General features: G+C 46.6%; 1 protein-coding gene across 5 annotated transcripts in view; it reads left to right on the top strand.

Moving 5' to 3' along the window:
* Window positions 1-3,143: 3,143 nt before the first annotated feature.
* ca14 (carbonic anhydrase XIV) overlaps window positions 3,144-17,624 on the top strand; it is a 14,592-nt gene continuing 111 nt past the window's right edge. Inside the window, exons 1-14 of one of the 5 annotated variants that reach the window (XM_062465967.1) lie at window positions 3,144-3,460; window positions 3,822-3,842; window positions 7,175-7,354; window positions 7,595-7,749; window positions 9,127-9,222; window positions 9,302-9,368; window positions 9,633-9,790; window positions 10,051-10,177; window positions 11,114-11,137; window positions 11,471-11,555; window positions 11,868-11,909; window positions 12,810-12,863; window positions 13,829-13,987; window positions 16,492-17,624. The exon at window positions 16,492-17,624 is cut by the window's right edge and continues 111 nt beyond it. In XM_062465967.1, the coding sequence (XP_062321951.1) occupies window positions 3,391-3,460; window positions 3,822-3,842; window positions 7,175-7,354; window positions 7,595-7,749; window positions 9,127-9,222; window positions 9,302-9,368; window positions 9,633-9,790; window positions 10,051-10,177; window positions 11,114-11,137; window positions 11,471-11,555; window positions 11,868-11,909; window positions 12,810-12,863; window positions 13,829-13,934 (1,185 nt within the window). In that variant the 5' untranslated portion in view covers window positions 3,144-3,390 and the 3' untranslated portion in view covers window positions 13,935-13,987; window positions 16,492-17,624. Of the gene's footprint in view, window positions 3,461-3,821; window positions 3,843-7,174; window positions 7,355-7,594; window positions 7,750-9,126; window positions 9,223-9,301; window positions 9,369-9,632; window positions 9,791-10,050; window positions 10,178-11,113; window positions 11,138-11,470; window positions 11,556-11,867; window positions 11,910-12,809; window positions 12,864-13,828; window positions 13,988-14,400; window positions 14,937-16,491 lie in introns of those variants that run through there. The other 4 variants (XM_062465966.1, XM_062465969.1, XM_062465968.1 and 1 more) reach the window with 4 other exon arrangements.

Genomic DNA, 17,624 nt, shown 5'->3' on the forward strand with positions numbered 1-17,624 from the left:
CCCTTCTGGGTTCCTCTGGGTTCACATGGGATAAAGACCCCCCTCCCTATCCTACCACCCCTCCCTACCCTTTCACCCTTCCCCCATACTCAGAGACAGGGTATTTTCCTCTTGTTGCTACAAGGGTTAAACTGGTATATACTGGATCATCTGGTAGGATTCCTCAAGAGCAAGCTGGTACTGCAACCGACCTTGGTGAGAGTTCAACACACCCAATCTGTCTTGGGTGGAATGCAAATTCCAAGAGTTTCAACCAGGTTCCATGAAAAGGAGATCATTCGTTTCAAAACAAGATAATTAGCCTATAGATATGAGAGTTCTGGTAGCCTACATGACGCTGTGACAAGGAGGAGTTTTGGCTTAGGAGAAACTGTTATGGTGGATGTCCTCAAACACCCTCACTGGATAAATGCCAGTATAGTGACCATGAGTGACCCTTGAAACATGATCCCATGTCATGCTTTCCAAAACAAGATAAGTAGTCTAGTTACTTCTATCCTTAACTTTTACCGTTCGTTGGCTATTTTGCAACAATATGTGTCATTCGCACTCCTGAAACAACATTTCCAAGAATTTTCAGATTACTCAGTGTCCGTCAGGACTGTGGCAACAAAGGGTGGTGTTTGTAGGTAGGAAAATATAGAAGGCCGGGTCGCCAGGTGTAAGATTACATCTGTAAAAAAAAAAACGGCCAGTTAAGTAGGCAGGATTCATAAAGTCGTTCTCCCCGTCTCGGATAATCACAACCTATACTATTCTTTCCCAGAACAGACAGCATTTAGGAGAACACAGCATCTAGATTTCCTCTCACGTGTTGTCAGCCGGCCACACAAATCTTGAACGTGCATGAATGCTCAAGTCTGCGCTTGTGAATGGGAGAGAAGTAGCCTAACATAAAAAATTATAAAACCGGAAAGCCGGAAACACAGCAACCGCCTATCACTGTTCTTTTAACATCTGATTCAACTGAAAATACGACATGTCATTACATACTGTATATGTATGCAAATACATTCAACAACATGGTCACTTGAAAATGAAGCGCTTTCTCTGGAAACATCGGGTATGTTCGCAACAGCCATTGTAGCGTGGCCTACAAGACTAGTGGTAGGTTCTGCTGGTTTTGTGAATGAAAATAATCCACGCCTCTCATGTGAATTCTTCCAATAGTGTTGGCAGATAAACATTTGTACCACCCCCTTAACAACCTGACCGACCAATGCGATGCGGTTGAAGGTCTTCTGCGTTGCATAACATCATGTCAACGTTTTCACGTTTGAGAGAACCAGCGTACAGTGTGGCCAAGAGATTCATATGGAGACACAAACATACATATTCAAACGGGTTGATCAATGGATAGAAAATATGTCCAGCAAACTTAAAAAAAAATATATATACTTGAAAGACCTAGGTACACCAACCCCCCTAAACGTATAGCCTAAAATCAATCTTTAAGATAGCATTTTGACACTAAAATTGTAAAGTGGAAAAATTGACCTGAAAAGACTATCAAACATCGATCTTAACATATTTTAATACAGTAGACCCAACACTTGCATGCGAAGAACAGCACGCTCAATAATGTAGCTACGTTTTCTGCTCTGCTCTGGAGCCTCTTGGTCTCAGAGACAGGGTATTTTCCACGTCTCTTCCAAGTTTCCCCTCTGAGGTGACAGACAGGACATGCTAGTCGATGGATAGAAGTAGTCACTGTAGGGTCTAGTAGCGGCGGCTAAAAGCTTTTTTTTATTAAATTTTGCGGCGGGCAAAAGCTTCTCTTTAAACACTAAAATGTACTGACGTGGTCTACTCGAAAGTTTAGTATTTTGCTGTGGTTGTGGCGCCCCCGTGTGTCGAGGTTTGCCCTTGTAATTCACTCCTTTTATTATTTGCGTCAATTAATTACAAAACACCCATTTTGTAATTTAAGTAGTAATTTAAGTAGCAAATTTTTTTTTTTAATTTTTATTATCTGATTGTTGCAGCCTACTGGCCTAGCCAGCGCTGTCCACAGCATTAATTGTAGCCTACATCCAATAAAACTAGACCTGTCCAAGACCTGTTTTTACCAGCACTCAACCAATTAAACGTCAACAATTTAATTACTAGTAAGCTTCATTGTGTCATTTGTTTGTTCGTCTTCTCACTAAGGGTACTTATGGTCTTGTATAATTCGATTCCAAAATCGATGGTTCAATTTTGAGTCCTCGGACTTAACAGCTGATCGCCCAAAGAACCAAGCAGCACTTTAGCCCAGCACGTCACCCAACCGCTCTCGCGGTAATAGCGTGGGTGTGCAGTATTTAGACTGATGAGTGAGTTTAACTAATGCTACTCAGCTACTCAACTCCTTTAGTACGGTAGAAACAGAGCTTATCCTGTGTTTGCCGGCGTCACCCCCTCCATGGCTTCACTGCCTCAGTTCTACTGATCAGGGCCTCATGACTGACTCAGAACTTGTTCACCGCTTAACTGAACATGCGCTCAGCTGGAAACGAACGAACGTACATGTGGCACGCACACGTTTGTGTGTATGTATAGATATAGTGTATGTATACATACATACACTACATGTCTTCCCAAATGTATGGATGAGCCTGTGTATTCACAAATACACACACACACACACACACACACACACACACACACACACACACACACACACACACACACACACACACACACACACACACACACCTCTACAAAACGTTTCTGCTCCTATTTGAATTATTCATTTTCACTCAGGGGTCATCCTGTTGAGAAACTAATAATCAATTCAAAATAAAATGTAAGATATTAAATCTATCACTTTCCCTTGATGTGTACTTTATTTTTCTTTCTTAACAAAGAAAGCAAAATTGCTTTCTTATTCACTCTGTCACACACACATACACACACACAAGTCTCTATTCTCAACTTCATTATTCTCACTCTCCCCCTCTCCTCTCACTCTCCCCCTCTCCTCTCACTCTCCCCCTCTCCTCTCACTCTCCCCCTCTCCTCTCACTCTCCCCCTCTCCTCTCAGGCTCCCACTGACCCCCCTTTCCACCCCCCTCCCCCCTGCCCTCACCAACTGTTGTGTCACCCTTTCTGTTCACTGACTAATGCTGGATTCATTCCCGCACACTTGCTTGCTTCGGCATTCCTCAGTTCTCTCTCTCCTCTTTGTCTGTCTGTCTTTCTCCTTCTCACTCTCCATCTCTGTTTCTGTGAGGCGTGCACTTGTTCCCTGAACATCAGCTTGATCAGCACACTGGCTGCTAGCTTGAAGTTATTTACAGAGTTCTAGAAGCAGGCGGGAACCCATTGGACCTGATAGCCTCTCTTGCTCTCCTCATCCCTCCATCTGCGACCAACTTTCTACCTCATTTGTCTGTGTGTGAGCTGTCATGGACTCTGTGGGACTCTCTCTCTCTCTAATACTTCTGGTTTTGCAATGGACACACATCCAGGCTGTTGGTAAGATGTTTATCACTATAATCAATGTGAGAACGGTTCACTTATCATTTTCGTTGGGGTGTGATGCTGTTATCTTTTATTAATCTAGTGGTACAAAATAAGTAGCTTTGCAGTAATAGCATTTACATTTTTCATTGTAAAATGCTGACTTGCTAGTAGAAGTTGTTTTCAAGATAGGGGATAGTAATGATTTATTTAGTAGTGAAGTTATAATTTAATGCTGTTGAATTTAATTTGTTTAGGGGGGATTGAATGAAACATTAAGAATTAGTGAAGAACTTCATTGAGGTGTATCATACAATCTCAATCATACAGACAGCATGCAGTAAATACTGATACAATCCTCTCTCTTCACTTTCAGAGACTTACTGGGCCTACAGAGGTACATTCTTGTGTGTGTGTCTCTCTCTCTCTCTCTCTCTCTCTCTCTCTCTCTCTCTCTCTCTCTCTCCGTCTCTCTTTCTTCCTCTTTTTCTACCTCTTTCTTTCTCTTTTCTACCTTGATTTCTCTGCATTAGTTACAGTTGACCATGCCCGTCTCCCAGACACACGGGAGAGTAAACAGGGTGGGGGAGCGGAGGAGAAGAATAAGAGGGGGAGGAAAAAAAGAAAGAAACGGCAGGTGCATGAGGATGGAGAGATGGACGGGGGGGTGGAGGTTAGAGGAGAGAAGGAGGGAAATGGGGGGGTGGAGGAGAGAAGGAGGGAGATGGGGGGGTTAGAGGAGAGAAGGAGGGAGATGGGTGGAGGTTAGAGGAGAGAAGGAGGGAGATGGGGGGGTTAGAGGAGAGAAGGAAGGAGATGGGTGGAGGTTAGAGGAGAGAAGGAGGGAGATGGGGGGAGGTTAGAGGAGAGAAGGAGGGAAATGGGGGGGGTGGAGGAGAGAAGGAGGGAGATGGGTGGAGGTTAGAGGAGAGAAGGAGGGAGATGGGGGGGGTGGAGGAGAGAAGGAGGGAGATGGGTGGAGGTTAGAGGAGAGAAGGAGGGAGATGGGTGGAGGTTAGAGGAGAGAAGGAGGGAGATGGGGGGAGGTTAGAGGAGAGAAGGAGGGAGATGGGGGGGGTGGAGGTTAGAGGAGAGAAGGAGGGAGATGGGGGGAGGTTAGAGGAGAGAAGGAGGGAGATGGGACGGGATGAGACGAAAGGATAGAAAGTTGTGGCTGGTGTTTCATTGTCACACGGCACAATAAGCCATGTGTTTATTCAACACTGGACACACACTGGCAGCCTAGTGTGTGAACAATGACTCTGCAGACCTGAATAGAACATGGCTTACACTGGTGTCTTTTCACCACAGAACATGTAGTATACTCTATGATACCATCTCTGCCAGGACAGACCAGGGTGAACCTTCTGATATCAGACAGAGATGCACAGACCAGCTGACTTGAGATGCTGTTTCCCAGATATTTCATGGTCGTTTGTCGCTGTGGTTGAACTGTGATGAGCAGTTATGGTGGTTGAAGTGTGAGCTTAGAGAAGTATTTCACAGCTGCTCGGTCATTAGAAATTGACAGCTTCTGTGTGTGTGGGTGTATGTGTGTGTGTATACGTGTGTTTGTGTGTGTGTGTTTTGTTGTTCCCAGTTGTATTACGACAGCGACAGCGTGGTACGAGAGGTGAAGCTAGGCAATATAATTATATTAGATTATTGTTGCTTGCTTTTTTTCTACAGGTACACTATTGCACTTTTGAGGTTCATGTTGTTTAATTTGTAACTTGTTTAACTACTTGCTCTTATGGTTCTTCCCATTGGCACTTATTTGCTTTTCACAATGTATGCTTCATGTTTGGCTACTCGCAATGTTTGGGGCTATCTCGTTGTTATGATGTGACCTATGCTCTTTTGTAAAGCTCTCTCTTGGAAGTCGATTTGGATAAAATCGTCTGCTAAATGAATAAATGTAAATGTAATGTAACACAGACACACAACGTTTGGTTCACAGTTACCATGGGGACCTCCATGACAACCCACTGTGGAGCTGTGGGCTAAAGTCTGGGGCTTTTTTGGGGAGCTAGCTAGGCCCGACGGGGTGGCAAACAGGCCCTTTAATCCTGCAGGAGAGGGAATTCCCCCATAGCTCACTGTAATGTGTTGGTTTGTGTTCCTGACTTCTCGGAAACAGCCATTGTGATGTTATGAAGGTTACAGGTCCACATTCAGGAGGTAGGAATGAGGGAGAGATCGTTGAGCGGTTTTTCTTTTGGCAAAGAGATGTTGATAGCTCCTGTCTGAACCATGGATATGATGTTTTGATCACGCATGAATATCTACTGATGAAATATCTTGCAAATTATCCTTTTCCGGCTTGTAAGTATTAAACAGCAGGCTTAAAATGATCTGAAGTCCTTGTTTGTCGGTTCATTGGGCGCTACATCAATTCATGTCCCTTCACCCAAAAAGGATTTCTACTAAGCTGAGTTCCAGCTGCAGTCTTTGTGCTCTGTGTCTCTCCTCACAGAGTCTTTCAAACTCTCCTTTCCGACTTACTCTTTCTTTTTCTTGTCATTTATTCTGTGACTTAGTTGACTATTCAGTGATAGTTTTTCTTTTTCACTCATAGCTTTTCTGTCCTCCCTCCCTGCTTGGTAAAAAAAAAAATTCTATCTATCTCTATCTCCCTCTATCTCTCTCTATCTCTCTCTATCTCCCTCTATCTCCCTCCTTTCCATCTGTCTCACCCTAGTTTTCTTTTTTCAGTTATTCGTTCATTTATCCTGTAAGATACTTTTGTTTATCCTGACCACTCAGCATGACTCTAGTTCCTGTCCTGTAGTTTCTCTCTCTTGTTGACCTCACAACCTCTCTACCCCTCTTACCCTACCCCACTCTGTGCCCCTCAATCTCTCTCTGCTCCCATCTCTCTGCTCCCCTCAACAGCCCAATTAGTAGGAGGTTTATGTGTGTCACATCACAAGCACAATACACCGTCAGGAATGCATGACGAAACACTGGCTCTCACGTTCTCACACTCACACACACCCTCTCTAACGTTCTAATACTTAACACACACCCTCTCTATCGTTCTAATACTTAACACACACCCTCTCTATCATTCTAATACTTAACACACACCCTCTCTATCGTTCTAATACTTAACACACACCCTCTCTATCATTCTAATACTTAACACACACCCTCTCTATCATTCTAATACTTAACACACACCCTCTCTATCATTCTAATACTTAACACACACCCTCTCTATCATTCTAATACTTAACACACACCCTCTCTAACAGTCTAACACTCTCACAAACATTCTCTCTGTGTTTCCAACGTGCTACAGAAGTCCTGGTCTTACTCATTTGTCATCTTATGTTCTGTCACGCTCCCTTTCACCTCACTTTCATTGTGTTGTGTATCACTGGCATGTAGCAAGTAGCAACCATCTTAACCCTTGTGCTGCCTTCGGGTCACATGACCCAAAGGTTCATAACGAACCATCGTTGTGTTTACCCAATTTTACCCAATACAAAAACAAATAAAAATAATTTTCTTTTAACTTTCGCAATGTGGGGGGGTCTGAGACAGCCCAACGGTTAAAAGAAAATGCTTCACTTTGTATGCGTTAAATTTGTCGCAATACGACGGTGGGTCACAATGACTGATGGGTCAGAATGACCCGAAGATAACACAAAAGTTAAGGCATAATTAGTGACTGCTGTGAAAACAGTCCCTCAAAACACAGCGTGACCAGCTCCCCTCCCGCAGGTTCTGCTGGTCAGTCTAAGTGGCCAGAGTATTTTCCTGATTGTGGCGGATCAACCCAGTCTCCTGTTGATGTGGAAACGACCCAGAGCCAGTATGTCCCCAGTCTGGGTCCAGTGATCCCATTAGGATACAGCCAATCAGGCAACGTGCCCTTCAGTCTGTCCAACAACGGACACACAGGTAACTACAGCAACCACACGGCACACTCACATGTCACCTGGCAACACACCACCCAAGTCAATCCAGGTTGCTACTGCAGAATTTACTGATGGTAAAAAGAAGAAGAAGGTCTGAGATGAAGGAACGCCGACCCACACAGCATCCCTGACGTCTTAGTACCTCTGACTTATATCAATGTCCTGAAGTTGTGTCTACCCACTTGGTTTGCATCCCCCCCTCCCTTCCCCACGCTGCCTCCAGTGATGGTCCCTCTCCCCCCCTGGATGGGTCTGGGCGGGCTGCCCGCTCTCTACACGGCCGTGCAGCTGCACCTGCACTGGGGCAACGGGGCTGCAGGGGCTTCAGGGGCTGCAGGGAGCGAACACACGCTCAACGGACAGAGGACGGCCGCGGAGGTACGGAGGAGTGTGCACGTGTGTGTGCACTTGTGTGTGCACGTGTGTGTGTACGTGTGTGTGCACGTGTGTGTGCATCCCTGTGTGTGTATCCCTGTGTGTGTATCCCTGTGTGTGTATCCTTGTGTGTGTATCTCTGTGTGTGTATTCCTGTGTGTGTATCTCTGTGTGTGTATCTCTGTGTGTGTATCTCTGTGTGTGTATCCCTGTGTGTGTATCCCTGTGTGTGTATCTCTGCGTGTGTATTCCTGTGTGTGTATCTCTGTGTGTGTATTCCTGTGTGTGTATCTCTGTGTGTGTATCTCTGTGTGTGCACACGTGAGGAACACTGAGAGATAAGGGAGCAGGCTAGCCTGAAAACTAATCAGCTTCCTGCTGGTGAAAGACACACTTTCGTAGACATTTGCCCTTTCACTGATGAGCATTTTATTTAAGTTAATTTGAGAATAGTTAATGTCAGATTAAAATTGTTGAAAAGATTAAGGATTAGGATCATTTTGTGAACCTGAGCGGTTAGGGAATTGGACTAGTAATCTGAAGGTTGCCAGTTCGATTCCCGGCCGTGCCAAATGACGTCGTGTCCTTGGGCAAGGCACTTCACCCTACTTGCCTCGGGGGAATGTCCCTGTACTTACTGTAAGTCGCTCTGGATAAAAGCGTCTGCTAAATGACTAAATGCAGATCCTGGTGCCAACAAGCCATTATAATGAGATTTTACATTTACTTCAATAAAAAATCGACCACACTGTGTATGCTCACCAGCACACACAGTAGGCGAGCACATTCTCACCCTCTCTCCCTCTCTCCCTCTCTCCCTCTCTCCCTCTCTGCCTCTCTCCCTCTCTCCCTCTCTCCCTCTCTCCCTCTCCTCCCTCTTTCCCTCTCTCCCTCTCTCCCTCTCTCCCTCTCTCCCTCTTTCTCTCCCTCTCTCCCTCTCCTTCTTTCCTTCTTTCCCTCTCTCCCTCTCTCCCTCTCTCCCTCTCCCTCTCCATCCCTCTCTCCCTTTCTCCCTCCCTCTCTCCCTCTCTCCCTCTCTCCCTCTCACCCTCTCCCTCTCCCTCTCCCTCTCCCTCTCCCTCTCCCTCTCCCTCTCCCTCTCCCTCTCCCTCTCCCTCTCCCTCTCCCTCTCCCTCTCTCCCTCCCTCTCTCCCTTTCCCCCTCTCCCTCTCCCTCTCCCTCTCCCTCCCTCTCTCCCTTTCCCCCTCTCCCTCTCCCTCTCCCTCTCTCCCTCTTCCAGCATGAAGCAAGTGAAGCAGCTTTTTTCATACACTGGAAACAACAAAAGACATGCTCATAACACAAACACACACACACACAAACACACACAAACACTCACACACACTCTCTAACTAGTGGAGCTGTCCCTTCTCATTCCAGCTGCATGTGGTGCACTTCAACTCGGAGCTGTACCCCAACATGACGGAAGCTATGACTCAGAGGGATGGTCTGGCAGTGCTGGGGGTGCTTATAGAGGTACGACCTACTGGAACAGGTCATGACTGTTTAATATGAGTATGAGACTCTGGATGCTAATGCACTTTTGACTTTGCAGACCGGTGAGGAGACCAATCAGGGGTTTGGGAACATCCTTAACTACCTGGGCCGTGTCAGATATGCAGGTGAGAGCCAGCTGTCAATCAAACTGCAGGCTAGCCAATCAATGCACAGGGACACTTCTTCTATCTCTCACAGAATAGTGCCACTAGGATTTGATGGTGTTTCCTGTAAACACTGCTGGGATCTTAACCGGCTAACCGCACATACAGTCTACCGCACATAACGGCTCTGGGAATGGACTGTGTATTCCAATGTGAAGTACCTTTTTCCCTCCCTCCCTCCCTCCCTCCCTCCCTCCCTCCCTCCCTCCCTCCCTCCTGTGATAGGCCAGAGGGTTTCCATCCCAGCCTTCGACGTGCAGTCGCTCCTCCCCACAGACCTGGGCCGCTACTTCCGCTACAACGGCTCCCTGACCACACCCCCCTGCTTCGAGAGCGTGCTCTGGACTGTCTTCGCTGAGACGGTGAAAATCTCAGAGGCCCAGGTGAGGAGGGAGGGAGGGGGGAGGGAGGGGGGATGGGAGGGAGGGAGGGAGGGAGGGAGGGAGGGGGGAGGGAGGGAGGATGGGAGGCGGGGAGGGAGGGGGGAGGGAGGGAGGGTTGAAGGAGAGGTGTGAAACAGATCCCTCATCTACGGAGGACCAGGGTAAACGCTGGGCTCCTTTACTTTGTCTTCTCTTCCTCTCCCCTTCCCTCCTCTCCCCTCTCCTCTCCTCCTCTCCTCCTCTCCTCTCTCCTCCTCCAGCTTCTGAAGCTGGAGACTGTGCTATACTCCAGCAAGCCGGGCGACTCAGACCGTCTGATCTTAGAGGACAACTACCGGACAATCCAACCACTCAACTTGAGGACTGTGCTCTCCTCCTTCCCAACAGGTCAGAGAGAGGGAGGAGGGAGGAAGGAGGAGGGAGGAGGGAGGAGGGAGGAGGGAGGAGGGAGGAGGGAGGAGGGAGGGACTGTGCTCTCCTCCTTCCCAACAGATCAGAGGGAGGGAGGGAGGAGGGAGAGATTTATTTTCAAAAATATTTTTTCAACTTTTCGAAAAGTTTTTTTGACACTTCGAAACACTTCAATTTTTTTTTCAAAACTATTTTTCGAAGATATTCTTCTTGTTGCCTTCTGCCTTGCTCCATGGTAGTTTCGTAGACTAGCTTACTTTTATTGAGCGTGGTAGCCAGGAAATGAAAAAAGGCCTGCAATGACAATAAATAATATTGATCATGCCACCAAATAGGCTACAGATTAAAACTAAAGTGATGAGCCTGGCCTTAAAATGTAAGAAGTAGTAAGTACAGATATTTGTGGTAAAAAATGTAAGGAGTGAAAGTAAAAAGTTCTTATAAACAGTGAAGTACCAATACCAGAAAAATCTACTTAATCTCCCTATCTCTGACTGTTATGAAACTCTGAGTAAGAGAATGAAAGAGAGAAATAGAATAATATGGATGAAAAGAAAGAGGTGGACTGGACAAATGTGTGGGAATTGTTTGTTTGCAAGCTGATTAGTTTTTGCCAAATCCCTTTCCAAACACTGACCCTATTGTTGTCACATGACTTCTGTGGAGCGATGGAGAGCAGGGGGAGAGGAAGAATGAGTCACACAGATAAAGACAAAGGGAAATGGATGTGTGAAAAGTTCTCATTGTAATGAGTGACTGAACTGGAAGGCCTGTGATGTCAATGTATACGGCCTGAATATTATATCAGAGAAAAACCTCACAGAGAAAGTATCTCGATCTTAACATTTTTATTTGAGTGGGAGATACGTAGAAAATACTGACTCATTGTTCATCAAATGTTTTGTTTTTCAGAATCAGCAAAGGTGTATGCTGCTGGTAAGGCCTGAGACAATAACATTTCAAAATAACAACATTTGACGCAGTTGTGATGATCTTATACAGTTACACAATGCTGCGTTGCAACAGTCAGTCTCCAATATCAAACATACACAAAATTATTGGTCTAGAAAAAACTTTATGCTGCTCGTGTCATATGAAGTAATAGGTCTGCCTGACTGCTTGTCTGCCTGTCTGCCTGTCTGTCTGCCTGTCTGTCTGGGTGCCTGACTGCCTGACTGCCTGTCTGTGTGCCTGACTGCCTGACTGCCTGTCTTCCTGTCTGTCTGACTGCCTGCCTGTCTGTCTGCCCACCTGTCTACCTGCTCTAAGGTGAAGTCTCAGCTATAGTAATAGGAGCTCTGTGTGGCTGTGTTGGTCTGGCTGTCATCATCCGCTTCATCGTGAAGACCATACGGTGAGTCTGTGCTGTGAATGATGCGCTAGCCTGATGCGCTAGCCTGATGCGCTAGCCTGATGCGCTAGCCTGATGCGCTAGCCTGATGCGCTAGCCTGATGCGCTAGCCTGTCTTCCTCCCAGAAGTCACCTCTCTGGCCTCGCGGCCTGTGTGCTTCACCCCTGCTCACTGTTGTTATCACATGACACCACAAAACTGTCTTTCCCTCTGAGCGCACACGAACGATATGGTGAACTGTCTTTCCCTCTGAGCGCACACGAACGATACTGTGATGTTTCATCTCCTTCTCTGTCCCTCCCATCTCTCGGCAGATTTTTCAAACATCTCCACAATGAGAGAATCGTGGTAAACAGGTGGATAACCTGATGAAGATCAACAATCAAACTAAATCAGAACTTCTGCTGGCAGTGTTCTCCCATTAACACGTTGACCTGTCAGATGGTCCTGAGCCCGGGTCTGCGGTCAGCGAGGGCCAGCTGGGCTCGACCTCGGCATACACTGTGTATTCTGCGGTTCAGTGCCGGTCCCAGCACATTTGGTGTCCCCCGGGGAGCCACCCACAGCAAGGACATATGACGTGCTGCGGTTGGCGCCCTCTGCTGGTAGAGCGTTTGAAACTCAAGGACAGCGGGAGGGGTTTATTTAAATGGATGCACTTGGGAAATTGCCACCCCCCTCTTCATGCCGGCCTAGGCTGCTGCCTATGTCGCCTGTAGGACCGGCACTGCTGCAGTTTCACCTCTGCAGACTGAAGATTCCCTTCACGATTTCTCCCGATTCGATGCATCTTTCCCATGTTCTATATCAAGCCACCCTGTTGTAGGTTAACAAAGCAACAACGCAGCTGTTTGGATGAAGCTGCACACTACCCTGACCGTAGACCAGTGCCCAGGGCCATTCTCACCCTGCCCTCTGACTACTGCGCTTGTGTTTATGGCTGTGTCTCCATGCTTGTGTTTGGGCTGGTGGAAAGACTGGATGCACTAGCTTGTCTGTCCGGTCTCCACTGGCCTGTGTGTCTCAGTGACCATGGAAGAGAGGACTGGAGGAAAGCAGCCGTTGATCCTTCATTGATCATGTTAACTGGGCTCTTGTTTGAAAACATCAGAAATCCGTCCTTCTCCAAGAGGTCACTAGACCAGCCGCAGGGGGGGAGACGTTTTCAAAGCATTCAAACAGGAGCCCAGTTGCGCTGCTCAAATCAGATGTCACCTGTCTTCCAGTCACACGATTCTGTCTTTTGATCACAACAGATCCACTTCTAGCTGGGACGTCCTACCCAGCATACGGCCTGCGCCAATGCCAAGGTCACCTCTCAGATTATGACCCCTAACCCTTTAACCCCTAAACCACACTTCTAAACTTCTTTAGCTCTAACAGTCCCCCTCTCCAGGTCCAGACCTTAACTGTTTCCTTAGCCTCCAACTCCTCTGTAGGTACCATGGTATGTGGGACAGTCTAAGATATTTTTACTGCTCCAATCACAAGGTCCAGGTTGAGTTGCACCACCATGTTGATTGCACTTGTGGTGTTCATTCAGATATGCAACCACTGAGGATGTCTGGACAAGACAGTCTGTGTGGGCTCTCTCACAGAACCATCACCTCCACCCCTCCACCCCTCCACCCCTCCACCCCCACCATCTCACCATCACCTTTTCCATCCAGAAACGTCAACACCACGTCTTTCTCTGTGGAATTCTAATCCAGAGCTGTAATCCTGCAATTCCAGGGATGTTTTGAAACTGGATGGTTGTTTGGCGTCTTAACACAAACTCCCCATTCGGTTGTTTTATTACGTTGTCATCTTTTCATCCTCCTTCATTTCACTCCATCAATCCCTGTTCCCGTAGACATTTGCATGACACCTTACTACAGTATAGTATGCAAGGTATAGCATACACAGTATAGTATGCACAGTATAGTATACACAGTATAGCATACACAGTATAGTATACGTCCATCAGCCTTAATGGTCAGACTTACTTTGCATATATGGATTTCCGTGTGAGCATCCTCCGTGTTGTGGGATCTTTCAGCCAGCCAGACACACAGCAGACAGTCTAGCAGACTGTTCTGAGTGGACAGGGGCCAGAGGGCCTTCCAGCACAGGGAAGACAGCGCCCTCTGCTGGACAATAAAGCAAACTGCAAACACAAGGGCCAAGAGATTTAGTCCACAGAACAAACTGACCTGCACTATCAAGCATACCCATAGCGGTGTGTTATGTTACACCTCGTTCACAAGGATGACGGTGTCCTCGGATCTTACAGGACCAAGGAGCCGGAAAAGGAGCAGAAACAAGACGTGGCCCTCAGTACGACCTCTGACCTGGGGAAGAGGGAGGAGCCAGCCTCACCTGGTCAGGCACAGGCCTGACCAATCAGCCGGCTCCATGAACGTGCATCCCGCCCTCCCTCACAGCCATGAATGTAAGTTTTTTTGTTTTCGCCCTTACATATACTTCTGTCCCTCCGAGGAGGTAGTTCATGGATCCGTTTCTGATTGGGAGCTAAACATACATTTACATTTAGTCATTTAGCAGACGCTCTTATCCAGAGCGACTTACAGTAAGTACAGGGACATTCCCCCTGAGGCAAGTAGGGTGAAGTGCCTTGCACAAGGACACAACATCATTTGCAAGGGCCAAGAATCAAACCGGCAACCTTCGGATTACTATCCCGCTTGCTTAACCGCTCAGCCACCTGACTCTGCACCAATCGTATCTCTTCACAGCTGCGGGGGAGAGAAAGCCTCACAGAGGAGAAGTGAGAACGACGTTTTAGTTTTTAGTTCGTCACCTTTACTGTAAATCAAACTTTATTTGTTTGTCCCTTTTTACAAGATGTGTCATAGAGGGCTTCACATGTGCCCAGAGAACTCAGACCTCAAACAACCCCAAAACCCTCAAAGAAGACAAGGAAGACCTCCAAGCAAAACTCAGAGAAGAAGAAATAAAAGAAACCTTACATTCAGTGAAGGATCCACTCCAGAGATGAGTCTGGCACCAACAACATTTCAAGTTTTCACTCAATGAACTTCTAGTGTTGAACCATGCAAGTCTCACACTCTGAATTATCTGCCTGTCCCTGCCTGTCCATGTGGCCTTGGGATCACGATGTATAATTGTTCGTGTTGTTTTTTTTCAATATCTCCAATCTCTCCCGCCCGCTTTACTCAACGCCCTTCGGTGTTTTCCTTTGTGAAACACACTGACCCAGTCCTGAGAAGGAACATGATAAAACACTAAAACAAACACACGTAATCAGTGAAACATTAATCAGTGAAACATTAATCAGTGAAGTTCCCCACCATGTGTAGCTTGCCACCACAGCTGCAACTGCAATATGAGTCTTGCTTGTTTTGCAAACGTTTTTTTGGTTCTTAGGCCCAAAATGGACAAAGATCGGCCTCCAGAAAGGATGTTAATGCAAAACACTGGAAAATCCTGAAACCTACCCTGTAGCTGTAAAATGCTTCTCAAACGTTGTGACCCTGAGCATAGCTCTGAACACACGGACGTAAAAAGAGTTGTGTGTTTCTCAGAAGTGTGTGAGGTTGTGTGACAATGATTGTGTGACTTCTGTATCCTTGTGGTGCGTGTCCCTGTGTGAACACGGGCCTTGGTTTTGTGTGTCCTTGTCAGAATTCAGCTGTAAATAGCCGACATTATGCATCATAATAAAGAATTTTAATGACAATGATTTTTCTACTTTTGGTTGTTTTATGCGAGAGAGAAAGAGAGAGAGATAGAGAGAGAGGGAGTGGAGGAAGAGAGAGAGAGAGACAGAGCGAGAGCGAGAAAGAGAGAAAGCGGAGGAAGAGAGAGATACGGGAGTTTACAGTAAGACTAAGCTTATGCATTACGTCACCAAGGAGTTTGAACTTTTGAAGAAGTAGTTACCAGAAGTAGTTTCAACCTAAATTTGTTCTGCTTTATTTGACCGTGTTTACGTGATGTGTTACAGGAAAGACAGGGAGAGTGAGGGAGGGGAGAGCGAGGGGGGAGAGTGAGGGGGGGGAGAGAGAGGGAGGGGAGAGCGAGGGAGGGGAGAGCGAGGGAGGGAAGAGCGAGGGAGGGGAGAGCGAGGGAGGGGAGAGCGAGGAGGGAGAGCGAGGGAGGGAAGAGCGAGGGAGGGGAGAGCGAGGGAGGAGAGTGAGGGGGGGAGGGGAAGACACGCAGAGTACCCAGGCTGGACAAGCCCAGACAGCTAAAGGAGTTCCAGTTTGAAAACAAAAGACAGATGTTAAGCTTCCTCTACTGTTCGTAGGAAAAGTAGATATGAAATGGCTGACATCACAGTATCCTTCTAGCCAACAGTAAACACACACACACACGTGTAGACCACCAGCTGGACCCTTCTAAGATATTAATAGTGGTCATGTGATCTCAGCACCCTGCTACGTGACCTCTCACAGGCGTTCCGCAAAACAAACGAACCCAAGACACGCCCACTCTCGCACAGGAAACGAAAAAGGAAGACTGAACGTGAACAGTATCGTATCAAAAAGGTCATTTTCAAGTGTGCAGACTCTGAATAGGTAAGACTGTTCGTACTGTTCTGTTATGAATATATGACCTACATTAAACTGTGTACTTATACTTTTCCTCGTCAAAGCCAGGCGATTGCAATGTTGTTTTCAATTTAAAAAAACTTTTGCACGAAGCAATCCGATCCACTTTTCCATGTTGATAAGAGCATTAAAATGAGAAAAAATTATGAGACAAAAAGAAATCAAGGGACATTAGAATAGATAAAAATGTGCAATTAATTGCGATGAATCGCAAGTTAACTATGACATTAATGCGATTAATTGTGATTAAATGTTTTTATCGTTTGACAACACTAAATTAATTAAAATAATTAAAAAAATAAGTCATCATTTATTAATGTATTGTTGTACTCTATATGTGTTATTGCTTGTGACTCTCCAGCTCCAAGACCGTGGCAAGATGAAAAGTCTCTCAGCTCTCTATTCTCTCTCCGTCTGTGTGTTGCTAAGTAACCCAGCACAGCCTGCCAACGACTCCCCCTGCCAGCCTTCAAAATACAATAACGCACATAACATCTTCATCAAGCGACACCTGCGCCCAGGAATCCCGTCTACCTTGAACAAGACCGTCTGGGAGAAGTACCTGCGTGACCATGGCGACTGCTCGCGGCCCACGCAGTCCTTCCTTCCCGTGGAGGGCCAGGAGAAGGTGAACGCTGTGTGCAGCAGCGCCGGGGGGAAGCGCTTCAGACAGAACTTGTGCATCAGCACCAGCCGCTTCAACTTCGTGACAGTCAGGAGCGAGGAAAACACATGCCATGTCAATAGTGTAAAAAACGAAACCAAGTACCTCATCTTGGCCTGCGATGTCCTGGAGAACCGCTGTCTCCCCGTGCACTTTGAGGGGAACCCCAAGAGTCTGTCACCAGATAACAACGCTGCAGCCTGCGGGAGAGCCGCGAGCCACACCATGACCAGCCTGCAGCTGCTGTCTGTGCTGGCTGTTAGCTTCATGATTTTTGACAAGTAGCTTCTCTCTCTAGGAGTTTCAAGCTTTCCTGGAAATCTGGTGGTGTATTGTGTGTGTGTGTGCATTATAAACTTCTTGTATTGAACACACAAGTCTTACGCTCTGAATTATCTGCCTGTCCATGTGGCCTTGGGATCACGATGTATAATTGTTTGTGTTTTTTTTTTCAATATCTCCATTCTCTCCCGCCCGCTTTACTCAACGCCCTTCTGTGTTTTCCTTTGTGAAACACACTGACCCAGTCCTGAGAAGGAACATGATAAAACACTAAAACAAACACACCTAATCAGTGAAACATTAATCAGTGAAACATTAATCAGTGAAGTTCCCCACCATGTGTAGCTTTCCAACACAGCTGCAACTGCAATATGAGTCTTGCTTGTTTTGCAAAAGTTTTTTGGTTCTTAGAGGACCTCTAAGTCTTCTGGCCCAAAATGGACAAAGATCGGCCTCCAGAAAGGATGTTTATGCAAAACACTAGTAAATCCTGAAACCTGCCCTGTAGCTGAAAATGTTTCTCAAACGTTGTGACCCTGAGCATAGCT

Source organism: Osmerus eperlanus, chromosome 7 (genome assembly GCF_963692335.1).
Source record: "Osmerus eperlanus chromosome 7, fOsmEpe2.1, whole genome shotgun sequence".
NCBI classification, from domain to species: Eukaryota; Metazoa; Chordata; class Actinopteri; order Osmeriformes; family Osmeridae; genus Osmerus; species Osmerus eperlanus.